At 44.0% G+C, this 22219-nt stretch overlaps 1 protein-coding gene across 2 annotated transcripts; it reads left to right on the forward strand.

Moving 5' to 3' along the window:
- The first annotated feature begins 248 nt into the window (after nt 1–248).
- CFAP100 (cilia and flagella associated protein 100) lies at nt 249–21856 on the forward strand. 2 transcript variants are annotated; one of them, XM_081902257.1, is made up of 17 exons: nt 249–494; nt 1339–1472; nt 3269–3421; nt 3839–3913; nt 5361–5467; nt 7348–7540; nt 8599–8666; nt 8871–9034; nt 10503–10583; nt 11559–11725; nt 12931–13111; nt 13783–13843; nt 15665–15816; nt 16711–16846; nt 17041–17243; nt 18992–19085; nt 21226–21856. In XM_081902257.1, exons 3-17 carry the CDS (start codon nt 3355–3357, stop codon nt 21337–21339), a joined length of 1863 nt encoding a protein of 620 aa, XP_081758383.1. In that variant the 5' UTR covers nt 249–494; nt 1339–1472; nt 3269–3354; the 3' UTR covers nt 21340–21856. The 2 variants fall into 2 exon arrangements, with proteins under 2 accessions (XP_081758383.1, XP_081758382.1); XM_081902256.1 differs by lacking the exon at nt 1339–1472.
- The last annotated feature ends 363 nt before the right edge of the window (nt 21857–22219 follow it).

A 22219-nucleotide genomic window follows, 5' to 3' on the forward strand; every position in this document is an offset into this window, starting at 1 on the left:
GTTTTGTCTAGCCTGCGTCTACCGCCCCTCTCAGTTCACTGAATGACACACACAGAGACCGAGTTCTAGTATTACCAGCTTGTTATTATAACAAAAAAGGGGCTGTTACAATTCGAAGCAAGGAAAGCCTGCCTCTCCACTGCTGCGCCCCTCTGCCCAGGTTGGCCAACCATCCCTTCGGAACGACGCGGCGCTTCTTCCTTTTATGACGTCAGCATCTCCCGGCAACGGGAGAGAATGGTTGCCTTGGCGACGTAAACAATATAGGAGAACAATGGCAAAGGCAGAACGTCGAGACACCAAATCGTGTCTCTGGTGCAGAAGTGCAGCTGCGCTTGAACGCAGGTGGCCAAAGGGGCTTTCCAGACGCCGACGATTCTTGCTTGCAGTTAAATGAAGCGTTTAAATGGGGCACATCTGAACTTTGTTTTCCTTCCTTGTATTTTTCACTTACGGTGTTGTTGTTTTCCTCCAGTCGCAACTGAGAATTCAGGGTGAGCTATGTGCTTTGTTAAACCTTATATGCATTGGTGAGAGATAGGTCTCTGAGTTGTCTGAAAGCAGGGAAGTCGACAGGCTAAATGGATGTTTTTTTAGGGGAGAATTACTGTGACTTTCGTGGAAGCATACCATATCTTCAAAAGAAACTAAACTCTTGTGGACTTTCCTCAGCGGTAGCATTACACAGGCACACACATCCGCAAATATTTAAAGTTGAAGATCCAGCTGCCTGTGGAATAAGTTTCCCTTCCAAAATATTTACATCTATGGTCATTCATCTGCCTCTTAAATTCCCGTCAGGGGGTTTAAAAATATTTCCAGTGTTTTCTCAGCCCAGTTGCTGTTTTTGCTCTTGACAGCTGATTTATATATTTGTACTTTTAAGGACAATCTGCTCATTCAAAGCACCAATATTTTAATGTTTATGTTTTGTGTGTGTAACCTTTCTGAGGGAGGGAGAAATTATAGACCTCGGGGGTTCAGGTTGCTCTTGACATTTGTCGGTTTGGCATTTAGAAGGCAATGCAATCTATTTCATTTCTTAAGATTTTTACATTGTAACCTGGGCTGTGCTTTTGGGAAAGAGCAGGCTATACTGAATAAGCATCTTTAATTTCCCTGCTCTGCAACTGGTTAAATATAATTAGTTTGCTTTTTTAAAAGGAAGTTAGCAGGCTGTGACTGTATACGGACTTAACTTGCAAGAAAAGCTGCACCCCATGCACATTTACTTAGCAGTATGCCCTAAGTGACATTTGTGGGGAATGGCTGTAGCTCAATGGTAGATTAAATCCTTTACCTGTAGAAAACCCCCAATTCTATCTTCTGCATTTCCAGGTAGGGCTGTGAATATCCCTCGCCTGAAAACCTAGAGAGCTTCTGCCAGTCACTGTCAACAATACTGAACTAGCTGGATCAATTTTCTCACTCAGCATAAGGCAGCTTCTATGATCACATGCCCCATTGAAAGAGTGGGTTTATCTCTGGGTAAACAAAGATCATGCAGCATATCCCATTGAACACAGTGGGACTTCCTTCCCTGTAAACCTGATTTGGATTGTGTGCTGTATGAAATCTCACAATGCTACTGTTTGTTAAGTAATTATTATCTTAAAGAATTACCTCAAAATATTATAATATGCAAAGCTAGTCTTGAAAATTAAGAATATCCCACAAATTATGGGATTGGTTCTATCAGATGTAGTGATTTACTTGTAGTTCAGGTCCTGCAAAGACTTTATGTATATTTCTCTGACTTAACTTGAATCAAGTCAAATAGCTTGGAAAGATAAGACCTGTAGCTGTATGAGCATGCAAGTTTCACCCCCATAATATTTTAGTTCACTTTTGGTACACAGATATCACTACAATATAAAACAGTGCATAATGAATCCATGGGCATAGCCGGAGGGGGCAGCTGCCCCCTTGGATCAAGTAAAACAACAGAAATACTTATCTAACTGACCAATTATGTTGGTTTTGCACTCCAACAAAGTTCTGTCCCCACCACAACAAAAATCCTGGCTACGCCCATGAGTGCATCACAAACAAACAGAAGTTAAGGGCATTGGTCATACTGTAGTATTGAAAGAAGTACAGAGTTTTTTTGCATGTGATTTTTCATTAAGAAGGACCGTTCCTAAATGTTTCATTGGAAGTGCTTGTATAAACTAAATATTCACATATTGTAATAATAATTAATCACCAGGAAGAATAATTGCCTCAGCTGAAACAAATTGCAATTTTACATATTTGGGAGGAAAAATTGTACTTTCTCTGCTTCTTTGAGATGGGAAAACTTCTTAATGGAAACTTTTCCCTCAATTGTAAAAATTTTGGGTCCTCCTGTTCATTCAGTTGAGTGGGGCCCTGGACTTTGGCTCTGATGGCACAAATGACTTTGTGGTGGTCCCTTCAACAAGGCTGGAGAATCACTGCCTAATGAACATGACTACCCATGGCCCCTACCTAACCTTTGAAACCAAATCTCTGTTGCAGTGCATCAGATCCTTTTAAGCTTGCCAGTGACATGTCTGAAACGATTATTCAGGCTTTTTGTGATTAATGTTTTTGGGTGCTTCCAGACAGTCACTATTTTTGGGTGGGATTCAATCACATATCTGCAAATTCAAGCTGCACAATTGTAATTGTTTGGGAGGTCTTGGGCGACAAACCCTCTTCCCCAAAAGATCAGACATGTTGAAATAAGAGAAGCAATGAGGAAATGCACAGAAATATGAGGGATAATACATGCTTCCATGTAATGCCATCTAACTTCCCCACAAACTCATCCGAATGAATGCTCCTTAAATAGCCAATACAATTTAATCTCCCTGCAAACTAATTAGGGTGAATGCTCAATAAACAGATTGTCTGGAAGTGCCCTTGTGTAAGATATGTACCTTTAAAGCACATTTAAAAAAAAATTCTCCCCCAAAAAACTGGGCACTAAAGTTTGTAAAGGGTTGTTGTTGTTGTTGTTCATTTCATTTCTAGACCGCTTTATATTTTTAAAGGCTGCTTGGAATTGCAGTTCTCTGAGAGGTAAGCTGCAGTGGCCAGAATTCTTTGATGTGGGAAAATGAGCTTTGAATAAGCTTTAAATGTATAGTGTGCACACAGCCTCAGTAGTAGTTTTTACTTGTCCCTCTGAATATTTATATATCAATTTTATTTTATTTTCCTACAGAGACTGAGCAACATAGGTGCAGTTGGCTCTTCCCCACTCGCCTGGTGCATCAATTCTGCTTTTCTGCTTATGTTCTAGGAAGTGAACGCAGCATACGGTTTGGGGAAAACCAACGTCCAGTGTAAACCTTACCCTGTATTTTATTAAGGCAGAACGTCGCCAACATGTCTGTAGTCTCTTTTGCTCGTTCAGATACATCTCTGAATGCAGAAAGCTCTGAAGCAACTTACAGTAAGTTTTCTCTTTCTTTCTCACCACTTTAGTTAACTGGCTTGGCCCGTTTGGTTTGAAAACTCATGTCTTAATCTGAGGAGCTTCTGAAGAATACAGAAATCTCCAGGACGTAGACATTTGTGGGATATATATTTTTATATGTCTGTACACTTTGCCTCATATCTAAGGTTCTATCAAGGCTTACTTAAAAAAAGGGACGGAATAGAAAGAAAGCTGGAGCACTAAATAAAGCCCACAGGGACTTTAGCCATTACTGATCTGCACAGTCCTCATGATACAGGTCCTATCACTTGAGCATTAGTTCCAAAATGTGAAGCATTACCCTCACAGCCTCACTTCCTGAAACCTCAAGTATTTTTTCCCAACTCCTGAGATATCCATGACTAAGCTTGGGGTTGATTCTTATTGTTCCAGGAGAAAGACTGACATCTCGGCAAGTTGGGGATGTGTTTACAATTCCCTCAGTTCAGTCAGGTGAATCAAAACTAGGTAAGACAGTCTTGCAGATTTTTATTATTTCTGTTTTATAATTGCATATATGTTCCAGTTTTCTTATTAAGTTGTTAAAGCTGGCGTAGCTCCCTTTCTACCTTTTATCCCAGGGAACTCTGGGAACTGTAGCTCTGGGAGGTGGACATAAGGGTCTACTAAGAACTCTTAGCACCCTTAACAAACTACAGCTCCCAGAGTTCTTTGCAGGAAGCCATGGCCATTTAAAGCAACACCACACCAGCCGAAGGCGGCCTCCTTAGCAGAGTGAAGTGAGAGAGGCATGTGCTCCAGAGCTCATGGGACCGCAAGCGAAGGCACAAGTCTGGCCTGGGAGGGCGGAGTGCAGACTGACTCCAGCTACAAAAGCAGAGGCTATTGAACATTGATATTATTGTTGTATCTGTGGTGTTAGATCTGTGGTGTTAGATTATGTAAATCTTGTCATGTTGTAAGCCGCCTTGAGGATGGTCCAACTATGGAAAGTTGGCCTACAAATAAAATGATGATGATGAAGAAGAAGTCTCTCCCTCCTGCAGCTACCTCACAAGCCCCATTCAGCCCGCCAGCTCATGGGACCACAGAAGCGGAGGCACAGCTTATTTCCTTCCGCAGCCGAGCCCCGGCTGCGAGGGAGGAGCAAAGGCTGCCTGGCCATATCGTGATCGAAGGAAATCCATTCAAGGATCGATCTGTTGATCCTGATCGACGCCTTGGACATGTCTGCCCCAATGCATCTCCATTAGCATGTCTGATGTGGTCCTGAATTGCACTGGATTTGAGGACGGTCAGGATCAATCTCATTCTGGCCTGCAAAGAAAGCTTAGGCACCAACTTTGCAGCAAATATAAAGCAAAACAAGAACAATACTCAGTGGCCCTAAAAGGGATGATGGGAATTGTAGTTCCAAAACAGCTGGAGGGCCAAGTTTGGCCATGCCTGCGAAAAGCCATTAATAATTTTGGGGTGTTTTTTTTTTTTTAAAAAAAAAAGATTAACCTTCCTCAAATGGGGAGAAACAATACTTGTGAAGTGGGAAATACTTTGTTTTTATATGCTACATGCATATAAAATACAAATATTAGAATGTTGTATGTGAGAGAAGGGGAAGTCTCTTCTCAGGTGATTCTTACCACCTGATATTCTTAGATTTTTTTAAAGTTGCCATTTTAAAACAAAACCTGCTGCTTTGTTAATTGGGGGGTGTATGCAGTTCTACTCCATCAAATGTTGCTGTGTTTAAATTGATTTAATCCAAGCAATCGATCAGCTAAACATTGCAGCATTGCAATTAAATACAGAATCTTTCAGGTGTTGGGGTGCCATCCATCTGTGGTGGCTGTTCCACACATGCAGATCACCAATTAACATCATGCAAACTTTTTCCCCCTGAAGGGCAGCTGTTCCCCCCGCCCCCCCCCCACTTATAACTTCCTGTTTCTTGCAGCTTCTAGTCCTGCCACAGACTTTCAGTTAGACAAGAACCCGTTTAAAATCCCTTCGGATATTGATATCTTCTTGCTGCGAGACAAGCAGAAGGAAAAGGCAAGAGCGGTATGTACCAATCACAGGAGGTTCCTGGAGGAAATCTTTCTTGGCCACAAGCAGTGCAGCATTATTGTTATTGTTTATTACATTTCTGTCTCGCCCAGAGGCAGCAAGGAGCAAAGCAATGCATTTAAAAAAAATTAAAATAAATTAACACAATTATAGACCATAGGGTCAGGAAGCAAGTTGCGGGAACAATGCGTTCACATGCTGCGATTTTGCATATATCCAGGGAAATCTCTAAAATGAGGCTCTGAGCTCCTTGGAAAGTGAGCTGGACACAAATGTTATAAATAAAAAGTGCTCATAAAAATACAATCCAACTGATCAAATTCTCCTCTTTTTTTAGGGCAGATAATATAAAGTACCTCTCTGTGCAGTACGGAATTAGATTCTAGAATATGCTGCCCTAAAATGTAGCGATAGCCACTCATTTATAGTACTTTTAAAAAGGGCATTAGCTGAGTTCATTGAGGATAAATCTCTCATCAATTAGACACAAGAGCCAAGTAGAACCTCCATGTTCAAAAGCAGTATACCTCAGAATACCCAATATGTTGGGGAGAAACTATGGGAGAGGGCTGCTTCTGAATCTGGAAGTCAACAGCGCTGAGGTAGCCTGAAGTGCTGGTCTTAGGACTAGAAGCTCAGCGCTGAGTTCTGAGATCATCTTTGGGCTTGCTGGATGACTTTAGGAGATGGACTGTGGCTCTGTGTCTTGGATGCAAAAGATCTTAAGGTTCGACCCCCAGAATCTCCAGGTAGGACTAGAAAAGACCCTGGTGAGCAGCTGCCATTCAGTGCTGACAATATTCTGGCTCATTACAAGACAGCTTCCTACGTTCTTATGACTTTGCAAGTAGAACTATTTCGGTGTCAAGGCACGTGAGAATCCATATGAGCCATCACCTCTGGGACATCTTTCCCCCTTTATATTGTCACAATCGGCTCAGGCTTGAGTCTACAACCAATTTATGCTTTCTGGGCATTCCTTTTCCCCTGTAAATAGTTTTTAATTTAATTTTAGAAGTATAAAATTATAACAATATCAAATACATACTCAGATTTAGAGATTTCTATGAATCTCCAGACTTCCCGCCATCCCCTCCATGATGCTACTGTCATCATTTACAACTGCGTATTATTTCATCATCCGTATTTTAGGTCTATCCATATTATCCAAAGTCTTTGGTACATTACAAGTGGTGTTAAAATCCTGCTAAAGTTTTCATTTGTTTACAGTGGTCTCTTAGATAAATTATAAATCTTTCCCATTCTTTCTTGAAGCTTTTGTCTTCTTGGTTCCTGAACTTTCCGGTCAGTTTTGCCATTTTGTCAAACTCCAACACCTTGATTTTCCATTCTTCTTCTTTCCATCTCTGGGCTAACAGCATCCGTTAGGCGGTTGCTGCATACATAAAGAGTCTTTTCTGTTCCTTTGGAATCTCGGTATCTACAATTCCTAATAAAATTTGCTGTCTGGACATTCCTAAACAAAATAGGTGTTGGCTGTTAGAGGTTGGGCAGTCAGATCTGATTTTTGCAGAGGTTCCATTCATACCGGTCCCTCTAGTTGGTCACCATTGGCCACCACCACCCACCCACCCACACACACACACACACACACCGTATTTTTCGCTCTATAAGACGCACCAGACCACAAGACGCACAATGCGCAGTGAAAGCAACAATCCCTCTTGCTGTTCTGGCTTCTGGGATAGCTGCACAGCATGCATTCACTCCATAAGACGCACACACATTTCCCCTTACTTTTTAGGAGAGAAAAAGTGAGTCTTATAGAGCAAAAAATATGGTATATTTGAAGCAATCTTGGAGGTTACTGAAAACTGGATGGAGCAATAAGCCTACCCCCTTTTTACCCTTAGGAGCGAGAGCGAAGGAAGACTTTGAAGGTTCACGAGAAGATGACCTGCTCCACCCTGCAAGGTGCCAAACAATCTGGGTTCAAGAAAGAAATCCAAATGGAAGAGGAAGCAGAAGACAAAGAGTTGGCTGCGGAAGCAGAGCGCCTCAAAGCTCTCCGAGAAAGCATCTCTTGGAAGATAGCAGTCACTAAAGGTAGGGATCTTTACAGAAAGTGTCCAGATCAGGATACAACCAAGAGACTGACGGCAGTTTGAGTGACAGAACACACACTGCTTCAGCCTCCAGGCTCAGTTGCTGACACATCTCCAGTAACAAAAGACGTCAGGCAAAAACAACCCATGATGTGCAATTGCCTACATGTTTCTCCAGTATGTTTCATTTTTCAAATCGAAAGCAGCCATAGGATTTTGCAGTCTTTAGTAAAGGAGTGCCCCAGGGTTTGGGCGTGTGTACACCCATGTGCTTGACCCTTTTCCTTCCAGTTTTTTCCCCATTCAGAATTGTGGGCACCTGCTTCCACAGAGAGAAAAGCAACAGTGGGTTAGGGGGCAGACGCTCTATGGGGGAAATATCCGTGAAGCTCAGGGGTGAGGAACCTTTGTTTTAAATCCGAGGGCCACATTCCTTTCTGGGCAACCTTTGGGGGGCCGCATTAGGTGAACAGAGCTAGATGTCAAAGCAGGCAGAATGCTGAATTTATGTTTAATCCAGGCATCCCTAACCTGTGGCCCTCCAGATGTTTTGGCCTACAACTCCTGTGATCCCTAGCTAACAGGACCAGTGGTCAGGGATGATGGGAATTGTAGTCCAAAACATCTGGAGGGCCAAAGGTTGGGGGTGCCTGGTTTAATATTTATGTAGCAAGCTGATTTAAACAGATACTTACCCACAACCCTCTCTGTCCTCCATCCAGAAAAGAAAAAAGCAGGTTCAGAGTTCAAGGGCCTATTCCCAACTAGGCAATAATGCTCACGGAGGTTGTGAAGCTGCACCAGGGAGGGGTGTAGCCTTGGGAAAGTCTCAAAGGCCAAATCTAGAGGCCAGGGCCTGAGTTCCTCCACCCCTGATGTGGCTGGTTGTAGACTCTTAGTTGCAAGTACATCTCAACTTCTTGGAGAATTGTTACTGATTCTTGAAACTCTCTGAACACAGCTTTTTTGCATATGGTCTGCCTTCGCTTCGCAGCTGCTTGTTCTATCTCTACTTTGCACAATTGTCTCTCTCCCTCCTGCCTTTCTTTCTTTTTCTAGACCAGGTCGTCGAAAGAGAGACCATGCATGACTACATCAATCAGAAACGGCAGATGTTCTTGCTGCAGGTATATGGCTTCAGTTTGGGTGGAATTTGACTTTGGACTCCCTACATGACTTTGGGGAGATAATGCAATCTTTTTTCATTGCATTTCTTTTCATACATGACTTTAAAGGGTTGCTGAGCTGAGTCAAGAATCGTAACAAACACAATTCAGCAAGTCTCCAGTGTGGGCCAGTAATTTTTCTCTTCTTTTTGGCCTAAATTCCAGTATGCTGTAACGGTAAAGAAAGATGAGATCCAGAAGCTGGAAAACTTGGCCATTGAAGAAGAAGCAAAGCTGGAAAGAGCCGAGGAAGACCTTGAGAAGGATGCCGCCATGTTTGATGAGTTCCTGAAGGAGAATGATAGGAATTCTGCACAAGCCTTGAAAATGTAATGCTGGAATTTGGACTCCATACTGTCACATTAGATTGTGTGTGTGTGTGTGTGTGTGTGTGTGTGTGTTTTCCAATATACCCCCAGTGTTTCCCTCCCCAGAATAATGTGAGAGAATGGTGGCAATCAAATTGGGGTTTAGAAATTGAGGAAGACGCATGGAATGGACTGTGGATCAAAGCCCTGTATAAATCTATTCCGGCATTGATAAGAGAAAGAGCCCTCAAAATAGCACATGGCTGGTATTTAACACCTAGATGTCTAGCTTGTATAAAACCCAGCAGCTCTCCTATGTGTTGGAGAGGGTGTCCCACTATTGGGACATACAGAAATATGTGGTGAGAGTGTTCAAAAATAGAAAAATTCTGGGAAAATGTCTTTGCAGAGATATCTTTGATTACATGGCAGACAGTTCCTATGTCTCCAGGACTGGCATTGCTTAATTTGTACAGTCAGGACTCACCAAGAACTAGAAATAAATATCTTATAACCCATTTACTGACCGCGGGAAGAATGACCATAGCCAGAACATGGAAAACATTGCAATGTTGACCATGGATAAGTGGTATGAAGCGGTCTGGCAGACAGCTTTGTTGGAAAATCTAACATGGAAACTGCAGGTAGAAAGAGGCTAAAAGAAAAACTCCTACACAGTAGGGGACAATTTTATTGAACACACAGATAGTGAGGCACATGGGGGTAGTGTTTGGGGTAGGTAACATAGTTTGGAATACTTGAAGTATACATTTTAACCTTTCAAATCGTTGCAGATATAATGTATTCCTTCCTTTCAATGAGATTGGAGCACATGGTGTGTTGTTTTATGGTTTTTAAGATCACGAGAATGTTTGAAATATATGCTGTGGCAAATAAGATATTTTTAAATAGAAACAAGAAACCGATAACCAGGGACTAAACTCCACATCAAGACTGAAGATGCCCGGAAAGGTGCATATGGGTGGGATTTTAAAAGGCCCCACATATCTTGCCAATGACTGCACACTCAAAGGCAGCACAAGTTTATTATGGACTCAGTCCTGCTCATGCCTACAAGTTTTTCCACAGCGTCCAGCATTCTCTTCCAAATGCCACCCCATTCCCACCCTACCCCACAGTTTAATCCAGATTTACAATGCCCATGTATCAGCTTTCCTGTGGAAACTAAATCTGGATTAAATGGAGAATATGGGGTGGGATTCTGAAGATGCAACTGCAAACTTACATACATGTGCAGTGCTGAGTCCAGATAAGGCTGCCATGCGGAAGAGCCCTGTATGGACAATGCTGAGCTGGGAGGACATGGAGTCAAGGAAGCTAGAAGAAGCTTCTTTCTCTGTCTGTCTGTCTGTCTCCCTCTCCCTGAGCAGCTGCATCTGGCTTTTCAGGGAGAAGGACCTTTAGTCCCACCACTGCTTCATCCCCTCCTGTTCTTCAGGTAACTGTTGTTTTGATGCCTTTTTCTTAGCGCTGAAAAGGAAACCAAAGCCAAGCTGGAAAAGATCATTGAGATCCGAGAACTGACTGCGCAAATGATGAACATCCAAAGGTCAGGATTGTTTGGAAAATATTTGGAATTATTGTCAGTTATAGTAATTTTTTGTAATACCCCAGAGGCTATTTCTCCAATCCTGCAAAGAGATCTGCGCTGGTTGCTGATTTGCTACCAGGCCGAGGTGTTACTAGTACTATATATACTTGGGGACCCTCTTACCTGTGCGATCGCCTTGCCCTCTCAACCACTACAGTCTGTGGAACTGGTACCACATAATACCCATTCCACATCTGTGAGAAATCAACTTTTGACATGACACGAGGCAGACAATAATTTGATTAATCTGAAAAACTTGATTTAGGGAGAGTTTTGTTCCCTCGCCTTTATACGCGGGAGGTCCAACTCTGGCTGTTCCACAGCTTTCCCTGTTGGGAAACAGCAGCAATGTGATGTAACAGTCTTCTTTTGAGGTAGAAAGTTTAGTAGTTGCTGAAATGAAGCAGACCCCTCTGTGGCTTTGCCTCTGCCAAGAAACAAAATACATGGGTTGAAATGGTCCAACCCTGGAAGCTTTTCCTCTGGGCAGCGGTGGAGCAAGCCGATTGGGTGCCTGGGGCGGGGCGCATGCCCTGTGCCCAGGGGCAGAGCCAGCCGTCCATGGGGTTGGGTCCAGCCGCCCACAGGGCAGGGCGAGCTGGGGCAGGACATTCCATGGGGCCTCTGAGGAGACTGCCTTCCTCCTCCCACTAGCTGCCCTACAGCTGAGGGGGAGGCAGAGGGAGGGCTGTTTGGGGCAGTATGGAGGCTGTGGGCGCCCAAGCCACTGCGTCACTCCCAGGAGAGACACGTGGCTCAGGTGCGCTGCAGGCCCTGCGGTGAGTGCCGCCCACCATTTTGTCACCCCCCTCAGCGGTGACACCTGGGGCGGCCCACCCCCCCTTCCTCCGCCCCTGCCTCTGGGCAGAGAAGACCGCAAATGACTCTGTTCACAGTGACTGGAACCTGATGGAACTTCTCCTCCTCCTCTAGCGAGATCGCCAGGTTTGAAGACACTATGCAGGAGTACGTAGTATTCAAGGACTTCCTCTTCCAGCTGTCCCCCAAAGAGTGGCGGGAGGAATATGAAAGAAAGCGAATGAAGGACAAAGAAAAAATGGTGAAAATTGTACCTGACAAAGATTTCGCACCTTCCAAAAGTAAGAGCTCCCAGCAAAGGACTGTCCATTGTTTGGGCACATGTGCACCTCCCATTTTATGGTTGTTTATGACAGATTAGCATAAAGGAATTGGGGAATAAGGAAAATAATCAAGCCAAGGCTAGATACTTCTCTGCTTTACTTTGAGGGGGTTCTTATTTTATGCTGGCAGTTTTAAATTGGTAACACTTCCTTTTCTAATTAAATACTAAATGCTGCATTCTAGCTGCCTGACGCCCTTTTGTTAGAGCCCAATATAGTCAGGAGAAGCACCGCTGACTTCAATGGTGCTTTCCCCCAGCTTTTTCTGCAGAGAATTTCATAAATGATACATGGTTGATTAAGGATATAGAAGCAGCTCTCCTGATCCCATGCTATCCACAAGACCACCCTTTTGCTAGTCTGCTATCCTTATATGGTCAGATGATCCTAATAAATTTGGTATTATTTGGTACTCTTCTTGTGGGCGTGGCTGTGGGAGCTCTCTTGCTGAGCTCCTGTACTTCAACATTTACCACCACTGCACATAGCAGAACAAGGAGGATTTAACAGCAGACTGAAACCAGTAAAGGAGAGTCGATTTGCTGTCCAGAGGGAGGCAGTTTCACAGTCTGGGTGCCACAACTGGTGAGGCCCTGGCAGGGCTGGTGTGTACATTGAACAACAGGGACATGGGTGGTGCTGTAGTCTAAACCACTGAGCCTCTTGGGCTTGCCGATTGGAAGGTCCGCACGATAGGGTGAGCTCCCATTGCTCGGTCCCAGCTCCTGCCAATCTAGCAGTTCAGAAGTAAGCCAGTGCAAGTAGATAAATAGGTACCGCTGTGGCAGGAAGGTAAACAGCATTTCCGTGCACTCCGGTTTCCGTCACGGTGTTCAGTTGCGCCAGAAGCGGTTTAGTCATGCTGGCCACATGACCCAGAAAGCTGTCTGTGGACAAATACCGGCTCCCTTGGCCTGAAGTGAGATGAGCGCTGCAACTCCATAGTCACCTCTGACTGGACTTAACCATCAAGGGGTCCTTTACTTTTACCTTTACCTACATAAAAGCTCTCTCATGGCACACCATTAGGCTCACCTACCTGTCAGAAAGTCCTGTGAACTGTATGTATACACCTCTACTCAGAAGGAATCCCCATTGAGTTCAATTGCATGAAATGTATTTGTCTGTATAACTTAAGGCGCATTTTCCCTTCTCCTGCTCAGGCCGGGATTGGCAGCAAAGGAGGAAAAGCCGATCACTCCCAAAGCATTCCAGTTTTGACCTGTCTGGAACAGATTTGAGCTCCTCCAGGACTCAAAGCCAAGTTTTTGCTAGAAGGGACTCTATTAGGCTCAGCCAGGTGGTTTCAAGGCAGTACCTCAGATCCCAGCTTGGCAAAAGATCGTAAGTGCAAAAGGGGAAGGAATTATAAAGGCAACATCATTGGTCCACATACAATCATGCCTGTGATTTAAAAAAGAAATTAAAGAATAAAGCTCAGTCTGGAGGCCCTGCCCAGAGGTGCCAGGTTGGCAACTCTTGGTGAAGCGATGAGGCTGGTAAAAAGTGGCACACAGGACAAAAGAGAACTTCTGTAGTGAGACAATAGCTAAGGGATCTAACCAATTTACAATCCTACACTCACTTACCTGTAAGTCTAATTGAACTTAATGAGACTTACTTTTGAGTAGCTAGTATAGGCTTGCAGTTAATTGCGACACAGTAGAACTTTGACTTACGTTACCCTCGGGTAACGTAAACTTTGGGTTGCGAAAGCGGCAAACCCGGAAGTATTTTTCTGGGTTTCACCTCTCGCGCATGCGCAGAAGTGCTCTACCGCCGTGCATGCACAGAAGTGGGATGCGGCTGGACCTCTGGAACGGATCCTGCCCGCAACCATAGGTACCACTGTATTTTGTTTTCATTGTGTGCTTTATTTTCCGCTGTTATCGCTTGCCACAAGCTCTTGAAAGGGGCAGGGCTAGAAACTGATTTCTATTGTATTTTTAAATCTCAAGTTATCCATTGTTATGGTCACGTTGTGCAAGCATCTAACTTAGAAATAACCTTTGCAGGAGCATTGCAGGAGACAGGGAAACTCCAGAGACTCCATCTGATGATGATGACGACGACGAGGTTAGTAACCTTGAAACCAACATATTGAACGTATTCCTTTTGATTTACAAAATGGGGGGTGGCTGCTTATGGTTCATTTGGCTTACTCAGAAGTAAGTCTCATTAAGCTCAGTTAGACTTACTCACAGGTAAGTAGTGAGCATAGGAATGTAGTGTAAATTAATTAGAGCCCTGAACTATTTTGTCCTTGAGCTAAATAAAGCCTAAGGAGACTAAATAAGGCATAATACTACAGTTTGTATTACTTGGTAAAGAGTTAAGCACAGTAAAGCATAAGGTTACCAAGCAAGACCCCTGGGGTTGCTAGGAGTCCCCTGGACAACAATGGACATGGCCTCTGACAGCCTGGGTGCAGCATCGCAGGTCTGAGTTTCAGGGTCTGAGCTTCTGGTTTGAAGCTTTTCCAGCTCTATGATATCTGGGGCTCCTTTCTTATACAGTGGTACTTCAGGTTACAGACTCCGCTAACCCAGAAATAGTACCTCAGGTTAAGAACTTTGCTTCAGGATGAGAACAGAAATCATGCTCTGGCAGCGCGGCGGCAGCAGGAGGCCCCATTAGCTAAAGTGGTGCTTCAGGTTAAGAACAGTTTCAGGTTAAGAACGGACCTCTGGAACGAATTAAGTTCTTAACCCGAGGTACCACTGTACTGTATAGTGTTACACTATGCTGGCGAGGCTAATCGGTGTCTTCATATCCACATGCATACCCTCCAACATTTTGTGCCAAAAATTCAGGGCATCTCCCCCCCCCATCCCCCTATCTGTCATTTGCCCCTCCCTGCCACTAACCTCTTCCTTGCTCACTCGCTTTCCCCCTCCTTCCCTCTCCTCTCTTACCTTTGCTGTCTTTGGCTTCCTGCTCATGAGACGCAGCATGGCCTAGTGCAGCCTCTAGGAAGGTCGCTCTACCCACCCCAGGCCGTATTGGGAGATGCAGCCCGCACCACATTGAGAAACACAGCACAGCCTGGAGTAGCCTCTGGGGAAATTGGAGCATCCCGGATTGGTATCAGAAGCCAGGGCAGCTTCTGTTAATTCAGGATGTCCCAATTAAATCGGGACACTTCATGGGTCTGCATGTGGGTTAGACACCACTGGCACTAACATTCCTTAACTATCCTGATGACCCTGGCATGAAAGCAGCAGTGGGAGAAATGGATATCCTTTGAAAGGATATCCAGCCAGCTGGTCAATTTCTCATTTTGATCCTCCCTTTTAGCCCGCCACTCGTTTCTGCTAATTAAATGCTGACTACAAAGAAGCCATACTAACTCCTGCAAGGGTAGCTTACAATAGGATAATATCAATGAAAGACTAGGGCCCAGGCCTGCTCTTAGGCATCAGACCGAAGCATGAGAAGGGCAATTGCAGGCATCAGTGTAACTCAGGGGTCAGCAAACTTTTTCAGCAGGGGGCCGGTCCATTGTCCCTCAGACCTTGTGGGGGGCCGGACTATATTTGGGGGGGGGGGATGAATGAATTCCCATGTCCCATAAATAACCCAGAGATGCATTTTAAATAAAAGGACACATTCTACTCATGTAAAAACACGCTGATTCCCGGACCCTCCATGGGCCGGATTTAGAAGGTGAGTGGGCCAGATCTGGCCCCTGGGCCTTTGTTTGCCTACCCCTGGTGTAACTCCTCAATATATCAAAGGTGCATTGGGATACACCTTTTATTTGCAGCAAAGGAGAACATGAGTGCTGTAGTTAACAGTATAGTATCAAGGTATCAATACACTTATCTCTCCTTCCATGCATATTCTCCTGTGTGTGTAACAGAAAGGACTCCTTGATGCTGACACTTTCCTTTGCAGGAGCCGGTGTTGTACTTCACAGATCCACACCAACTGCTGAATCTGTTCACTGAGTTGGAAGAACAGAACTTGTCCCTAATTCAGAATTCTCAGGAGACAGAGGAAACCCTCGATGAACTTCGGCATACCTTGGCTAATACGCGGAATAAAATGTAAGTGATGAAAGGACACTGCCCACAGTGAATTTGCACAATACATAGGTGCTTTTGCATCGTGAGTGGTTTCCAATTTATATCATCAAAATCTATTCTGAGAAGCATAGCCTGGAAAAAGAGACATTTTATAGGACATATGACCAGTTTCCCCATTAAACCTTGGGGGGGGGGGTGTTTCTCTATGATAGAATCCATGCAACATTCATTCATCCAATGCCGGATTTATGTATAAGCTAAACAAGCTATAGCTTAGGGCCCCACTCTCTTGGAGGCCTCCAAAAAAATTAAAGGAAAAAAACCTGGATGTACATTTCCAAAATATAAGATGATAAAACAAATAAAATGAAACCTACATACAGCAACAGTGTTTTGTGTTGTGTAGGCTCCTATGATGTAAGTAATGGGCCCCGCCTGCTAGCCTGCTCCCTAAAATATCACTGGTTTGCTCATTTCTATATATAGGGTGCCTACATTCTGCATGGACTGGTTCCATGACAATGTGTGCAAATGGCTTTAGATACCTATTAGGTCCATAAATTACCATATACCATATATTCAACAACAAAAAACAGTGATAATTTGTTGTTGACAAAGGACAGCTGGACATATAAAGGGCCCCATTACTTTCAGTAGCTTAGGGCCTCATCAAACCTAAATCTGGATTCATCTCATGAGGACCTTGTATTAGGATTCCCATGCTTGCATAATAGAGAGCTCATTTTCCCATGCCAAAAGAATCCAGATTATCTAATACCTGTTTGCTAGGAAGCTGAATGTAAGTGAAGTTTTATAGTTAACCTGCCTGCAGTTGTTGCACATGACTAGCACATGGTGTGAAAATAAAACATCAAAACTCCTTTATTTATTTTTAAATGTTTTCTTCTGGACCAGGGACCGTGAAATAGAACAACTGAAGCAGCTTACAGTCACTCTTCAAGCCAACATTGTCAAAGAGGAGGAGACTGCAGCAGACCTCGAACTCAAATCCCGAGTCTTTTCCTTTGGAGAATACAAAGCTGACGTTCAGGTATGTATCTGAATGAAATTGATGACTAAACAACCTTGGCCAGGAGAAGAACAGATAACATGTGCCTGGAGAGTCTCACTGACGGGAGCTTGACACCTTTTTCTCTGGTGGAGGGTGGGGAATAATACTGGAAGTGTTATTCCAAAGGAATGTGGTAGTTCCAGTCCCAGGTTAATACTGACTCCTGCCCGCAGGACAAAATGTTGGTGAGCTTGCATCGAAAGGTGCTGGAAGTCTACCGGCGCTGCATTGGGGAAAACGAGGCAAACCTGGGAACCCTGCAGATGCTAACTGTGATTGAGCACCAGCTGGACGACTTACTGGAGTGCCTGGAGAGGATCCCTCCAGCCAAGATAGAACAAGCCGAGAAGGCCAAGGAGAAGGAGCGAAGGATGAGGTCTGGCAGGGGCTGCCCACTTCTTTGGGGAAGTGGCAGAGGGCACATTTGGAGGTTGGGGGAGGAAAGTCCTGTGGGCACCAGTCACAAAATGGCTGCCAAGGCGTAATACAAAACAGCCACCCCATTTAAAGAAGAGAGGCGGCACCATCACTACCAAGGAGAAAAGGGCACCTCATCACCATACTTAAGAGAGAGAAGCTCTTTTTCCTTTGTTTAGAACAGGAGCGTAGATGATGGTGGTGGTGGTATTATTCTTATTAATTATTATTATTGACCCAGCCACTCTGAGCGGTTTCCAACATACCGTATTTTTTGCTCTTTAAGACTCACCTGTTCCCTCCTAAAAAGTAAGGGGAAATGTGTGTGCGTCTTATGGAGTGAATGCAGGTTGTGCAGCTATCCCAGAAGCCAGAACAGCAAGAGGGATTGCTGCTTTCACTGCGTAGCGATCCCTCTTGCTGTTCTGGCTTCTGAGATTCAGAATATTTTTTTCCTTGTTTTCCTCCTCCAAAAACTAGGTGCGTCTTGTGGTCTGGTGCGTCTTATAGAGCGAAAAATACGGTATATAAAAACATAAGAAAACATGAAATATTAAAATGCTACCCTGTACAGGGCTGCTTTCAGTTGTCTTCTAAAGGTTTTTTAGTTACTCATCTCCTTGACATCTGCTGGGAGGGCGTTCCACAGGGCGGGCGTCACTACTGAGAAGGCCCTCTGCCTGGCTCCCTGTAGCTTTGCTTCTCACAATAAATATGGGCATGTTTAAGGAGGTGCGTTCAATGTAGGAGAAACTGAGCCAGTGCAAATAAGATCTGAGCAGGAAGAGCACACCTTCCGTCTTCCGCATTGTGGATTTACGAGGGCGTATTTCCTGGGTACCATTCACGGATGCTATTGCAGGTACTAGTGAGCACTCTGGCACCTGCAGGCACCATACTGCCTTATTGTCTCCAGTCCAAGTGAGAACATAAAGAAAACTTGACCTGTGATGGAACCTGTGCTGTCTCTGCAAAGGAGGCAACGCCTGCCAGATACTGTTAGTTGCTTATCAGTCCTACTGTTTAAACATACTTAAAACTAAATCAGTTGATTTATTTAAAAAATGCAACCTGAGAAATAAAATTAAGGCACAGAGAAAAAAATTCACCCCATTTTTGAAGGCTGAATCACAACTGCACAGCTCAGAAACTTGTGGCAGATTCTGACTTAAAACTTTGAACTACCTCTGTTCAATTTACTTGGACAAGAGAATGTGCCAATGCCCAGTTTTAAACTGGGATTCAAAGCACAGGTGCATAGACAATTGTTCGCTTTCTCCTTCTGGTAGCAGCTGTCTTCCTCTGATAGACAGGGGCTTTTGTCACAGAACCCCATAAAGAGCCAAGGGGCTGTGGCTCAGTGGGAGAGCATCTGCTTTGCACGCAGGTCAGTTTTTATGCCCAGTGCCTTTAGTCAGGGCTAGCAGAGAAGCTGTGTCTGAAATTCTAGGAGAGCTGCTGCCAGTCAGTGTAGACAGTACTAAGCCAGATAGGCCAATGGTCTGACTCAGTGGAAGACAGCTTCTTATGTTCCTAAGGGGCTGCCAGCAAAAGGAAAAATTGGTCCTGTTTTTGTGTGTACATGGAAGCACATGGCATGGAAACGCCCGAGTCCCAGTCCTTGTGCTAATTCAGCTTAATAGAAATCTAATCAGATAAAGTTGGCTTACATGACGTGCCCTTAATCTGTTTCCTTTATTTTGCCAGGATGAGAGAAGAAAAGATAAGGCAGCAGAGGCTATTACAGGAAGAGAGGCTGCAGCGTGCACTGGCAAGAGCACAAGCCGATGTTAAGAGAAAGGTAAATCCAGCAATTCCAGACAACTGGTCCTTGTGCACTTCCTTGATTTCAGAATTGCAACCGGCGCACAAACCTTTCTGCTCAGTCTCCTCCTGTAAGCCCAGTTCCACTAAATGGTGGCTATAAAAAGGACAGGGCTTTTACTGAAACACTGCCTACATATGCCCATTGCTTGGAAGAACAAGGGATGTTTGCCCAAAGAAGGCATGGGCAGCTTCACTTACTGCAAGTGCACTTAAACTTACTAAGAGGTCGAGAACTCAGCAATTCAACAAGTTTTCTTTAGGCTTGCTGAGAAAAGCGTGGGTTGTTGCACAGGGTAGTGGAAAAGCCTGAGAAGGCCCTCGGACATCTCCGTTCTGGGCTATCCCACTTCCTTTCAAGGAGCGTGTAAAATAGAGAGATTGCAGTTGCCCATGCCTGGGATGGACTCAAGCAGCAGTGGTGATGGTGAGAGAGTAGGTGTAGTAGGACAGTAGGTGGAGCCCGAGCCAAATGAGATTCCCGCATTGCAAGGCGTTGGACTAGATGACCCTTGGGTCCCGCCAACTCTACAATTATATGGCTATGCTCTGCCTCCATATTCAGAGCTCCTGTATTTGCAAAGATTACTAGATGAACAAGAGAAATCTGCTTGACTGGGTGTTACATATTTTACTTTGTAATGCAGAACAAGCTGTGCTGACCAGGCAAAGCTGTTTTTAGCAATTTGGGAACCAATAAGATAAAAAAGGGGGGTGAATTTCATAGAAATGTTCTGGGAACAGCTGATTGACTGATCTTACTGTTTTTATGAGGTGACCAAATGTGACCAGTTGTTTTTTAAGCACCTGGTAGCAGACAGGTTATCTTCTCTTAGCACCTCAGCCATTTACTGGGGCCTAAACTGCAAAAATGTCTGTGGGAACCTGCTGTGAACTTATAGCTTCTCTCTGGTGCCTGCTCCTTTATCAGTTATTAATCCTTTAGAGACCTATCATCTTTCACCATTACTGCTAAGCTTACACAGCTTTTGGGGGTCTTTGTTCAAAACTCCAGAAGTCAAAGTATACAATGCTCACTGAATCACCCTGTGATGTGCTAGTTGAAAACCCTGTGCAATTTTAAGAACAGTAGGATCTTTGAGGTTGAAAAAAGCAGGAGCTTATCACATCCACTTAGAGCAGTCTCACCTTTCACTTTCCATCTGCTGTTGTAGTTTGTAAGGCACTTTCATGAGAAGCTGCCTCTTGAGCCAGAGTAATAGGAATGCAAAGCTGGACATGCTGATTTGGCAACCCTTCCCTCCCCCAATAAACCATGGCTGTAAGGTGGTATAGTGAGTGCGAAACCAGCTTGGGCATATGGCTGAATGGTGTCATTATGGCAGCAACAAACTCAAAGAACCCACTGTGGTGCTCCGAGTTCCTATCTGCCCTTAGCTTGTTATTGTGTGGTGCTTTCCATTACAAAAGATGTGGTTGTAGCACAAGGACAATTTTGTCAACTTTCTCTTGCAAGAGTTGCTACCTCAAAGATAACTTCTGATAGCACTATGCTAGACCTCCTCCTCCCTTTTACATGCCTCCTAAATCTGGTGCACTAAAGAATAGCAGCAGCATCTTAAATTGCAGCAAAGTGCTAACAGGATAATGAACCATCTACAGAGGGTTATTGGGTGGTTAGGAGGCAGTTGCACCACATACTCTGGGAGAGGGGAACATAGAATTAAGACAATGCAGCATCCTGCAAATGTTGCTGGACTCCAACACACAACATCCCTGCCTGTTCATCATACTAGCTAGAGCTGTTAGGAGTTAGAGTCCACCAACATTTTCAGGGCCACAGGTTAGCTACCCCAAGGATAAAGGTGCAGCTGTGCATCGTTTCTAGAGCTGCTACATGCATCAGCACTTTTGTTTCTGCTCTTTCAGAGAAACATAGAAGAAACCACACTGGTGGTGGTTCATCTTTTTCTTCAGCAAAAAAGAGCAAATACTGCAGTTGGCTCTGCTTTTGCAGATGTACTTTTTAAATTTTTTTTTTTAAAAGTACACTTAGAACTTATGGCTTCAGTATAGTTTTAAATATCGCCATTTGCACACCACACATGAAAATTACTAAGGGTTCTTCTGATGCCTGTCTTTAATGTGTCTTTTAGTCTGGCAGAAGGTTGGTATTCCGGTCTGAGCCTCCTGCCTACAAAGAGAAGGAAGATGAGGATCAAGGACTCATAGACAAGGAAAAGGAAGAGCTACTCTACTACTTTACTTAACAGCCCTGAAACTGTAAGAAATGGTGGAGAAATGTTTTGGTAGTTAGTACACTTTATCAATAATTTGTTCACTACTTTCATCCCATTTCCTCATTCTGGTTACATGTACAGCCCCTAGTAATCCAGGACAGACTACAAGTCAGCTTGTACACTGCTTTTAGTTGGACAATTCAGTTTTGCCTTTTTGTAAATAAAACTGCTTTTTTAAAATCTAACAGGCCACCATGGTTAGCAAGAGCAAGCAGTCCAGTGCTTTGATTTCAGTCTTGAGTCCTGGAGATACAAAAATGTAAGGATTTCTGCTATTCAGAGATTTCAAGGCTCCAAAATTAGAATGGTGTTTACAACTTTGCTTCTCTTGTGGTTAAGCAGCATCCTGATTGGAAACAACAAAAAACAACTGAAATGGAGAAACTGGACATTAGGTTTTTTTATTAGTCTCTTTGTCTCACCAGTTCTTTAAATGTCCACTGCCAGCAATGGACTTAGGCAGAATAAATCTGATGTTGACCTTTAAGCCCTTACCCTTCAATGTTTACTACAAATTCCATTGTAGGAATTTACAAAGCCAAGTAAATGGTTTTTAAAAAGTAGACATGTTTACAAGTCTCAGGAAAAAAACAACCCACATGTGACTTATTCATAACTCTGCAAAACAGAAGCACCACGTTTTGATGGGCCCAGTTCATACTCTTACCTAGGCTGTGATCCTTTCAGCAGTAAATGAATGCATCAAAGGTAACTGCTTACCAGGCACTGTATGTAAAAAGCTGTAGAGGAATTCTTCTTGTTCAAGAAAGGGGTGAGGGAGTAGAAAGAACAGGAGATGAAAAGGCCTCATCACAGAGCAGCCCAAGTTACCTCTGAGGATCACTGCCAA

Source organism: Podarcis melisellensis (assembly GCF_964234715.1).
Source record: "Podarcis melisellensis genome assembly, chromosome: 2".
NCBI lineage: Eukaryota > Metazoa > Chordata > Lepidosauria > Squamata > Lacertidae > Podarcis > Podarcis melisellensis.

Bases quoted from the DNA above. Each gene is read 5' to 3' on its own strand.
- CFAP100 (XM_081902257.1), top strand. From the start codon at position 3,355: ATGTCTGTAGTCTCTTTTGCTCGTTCAGATACATCTCTGAATGCAGAA. The intron at 7,541-8,598 runs GTAGGGATCTTT...TTCTTTTTCTAG, and splicing joins GAAGATAGCAGTCACTAAAG to ACCAGGTCGTCGAAAGAGAG. The intron at 13,112-13,782 runs GTAAGTGCAAAA...TAACCTTTGCAG, and splicing joins TCCCAGCTTGGCAAAAGATC to GAGCATTGCAGGAGACAGGG.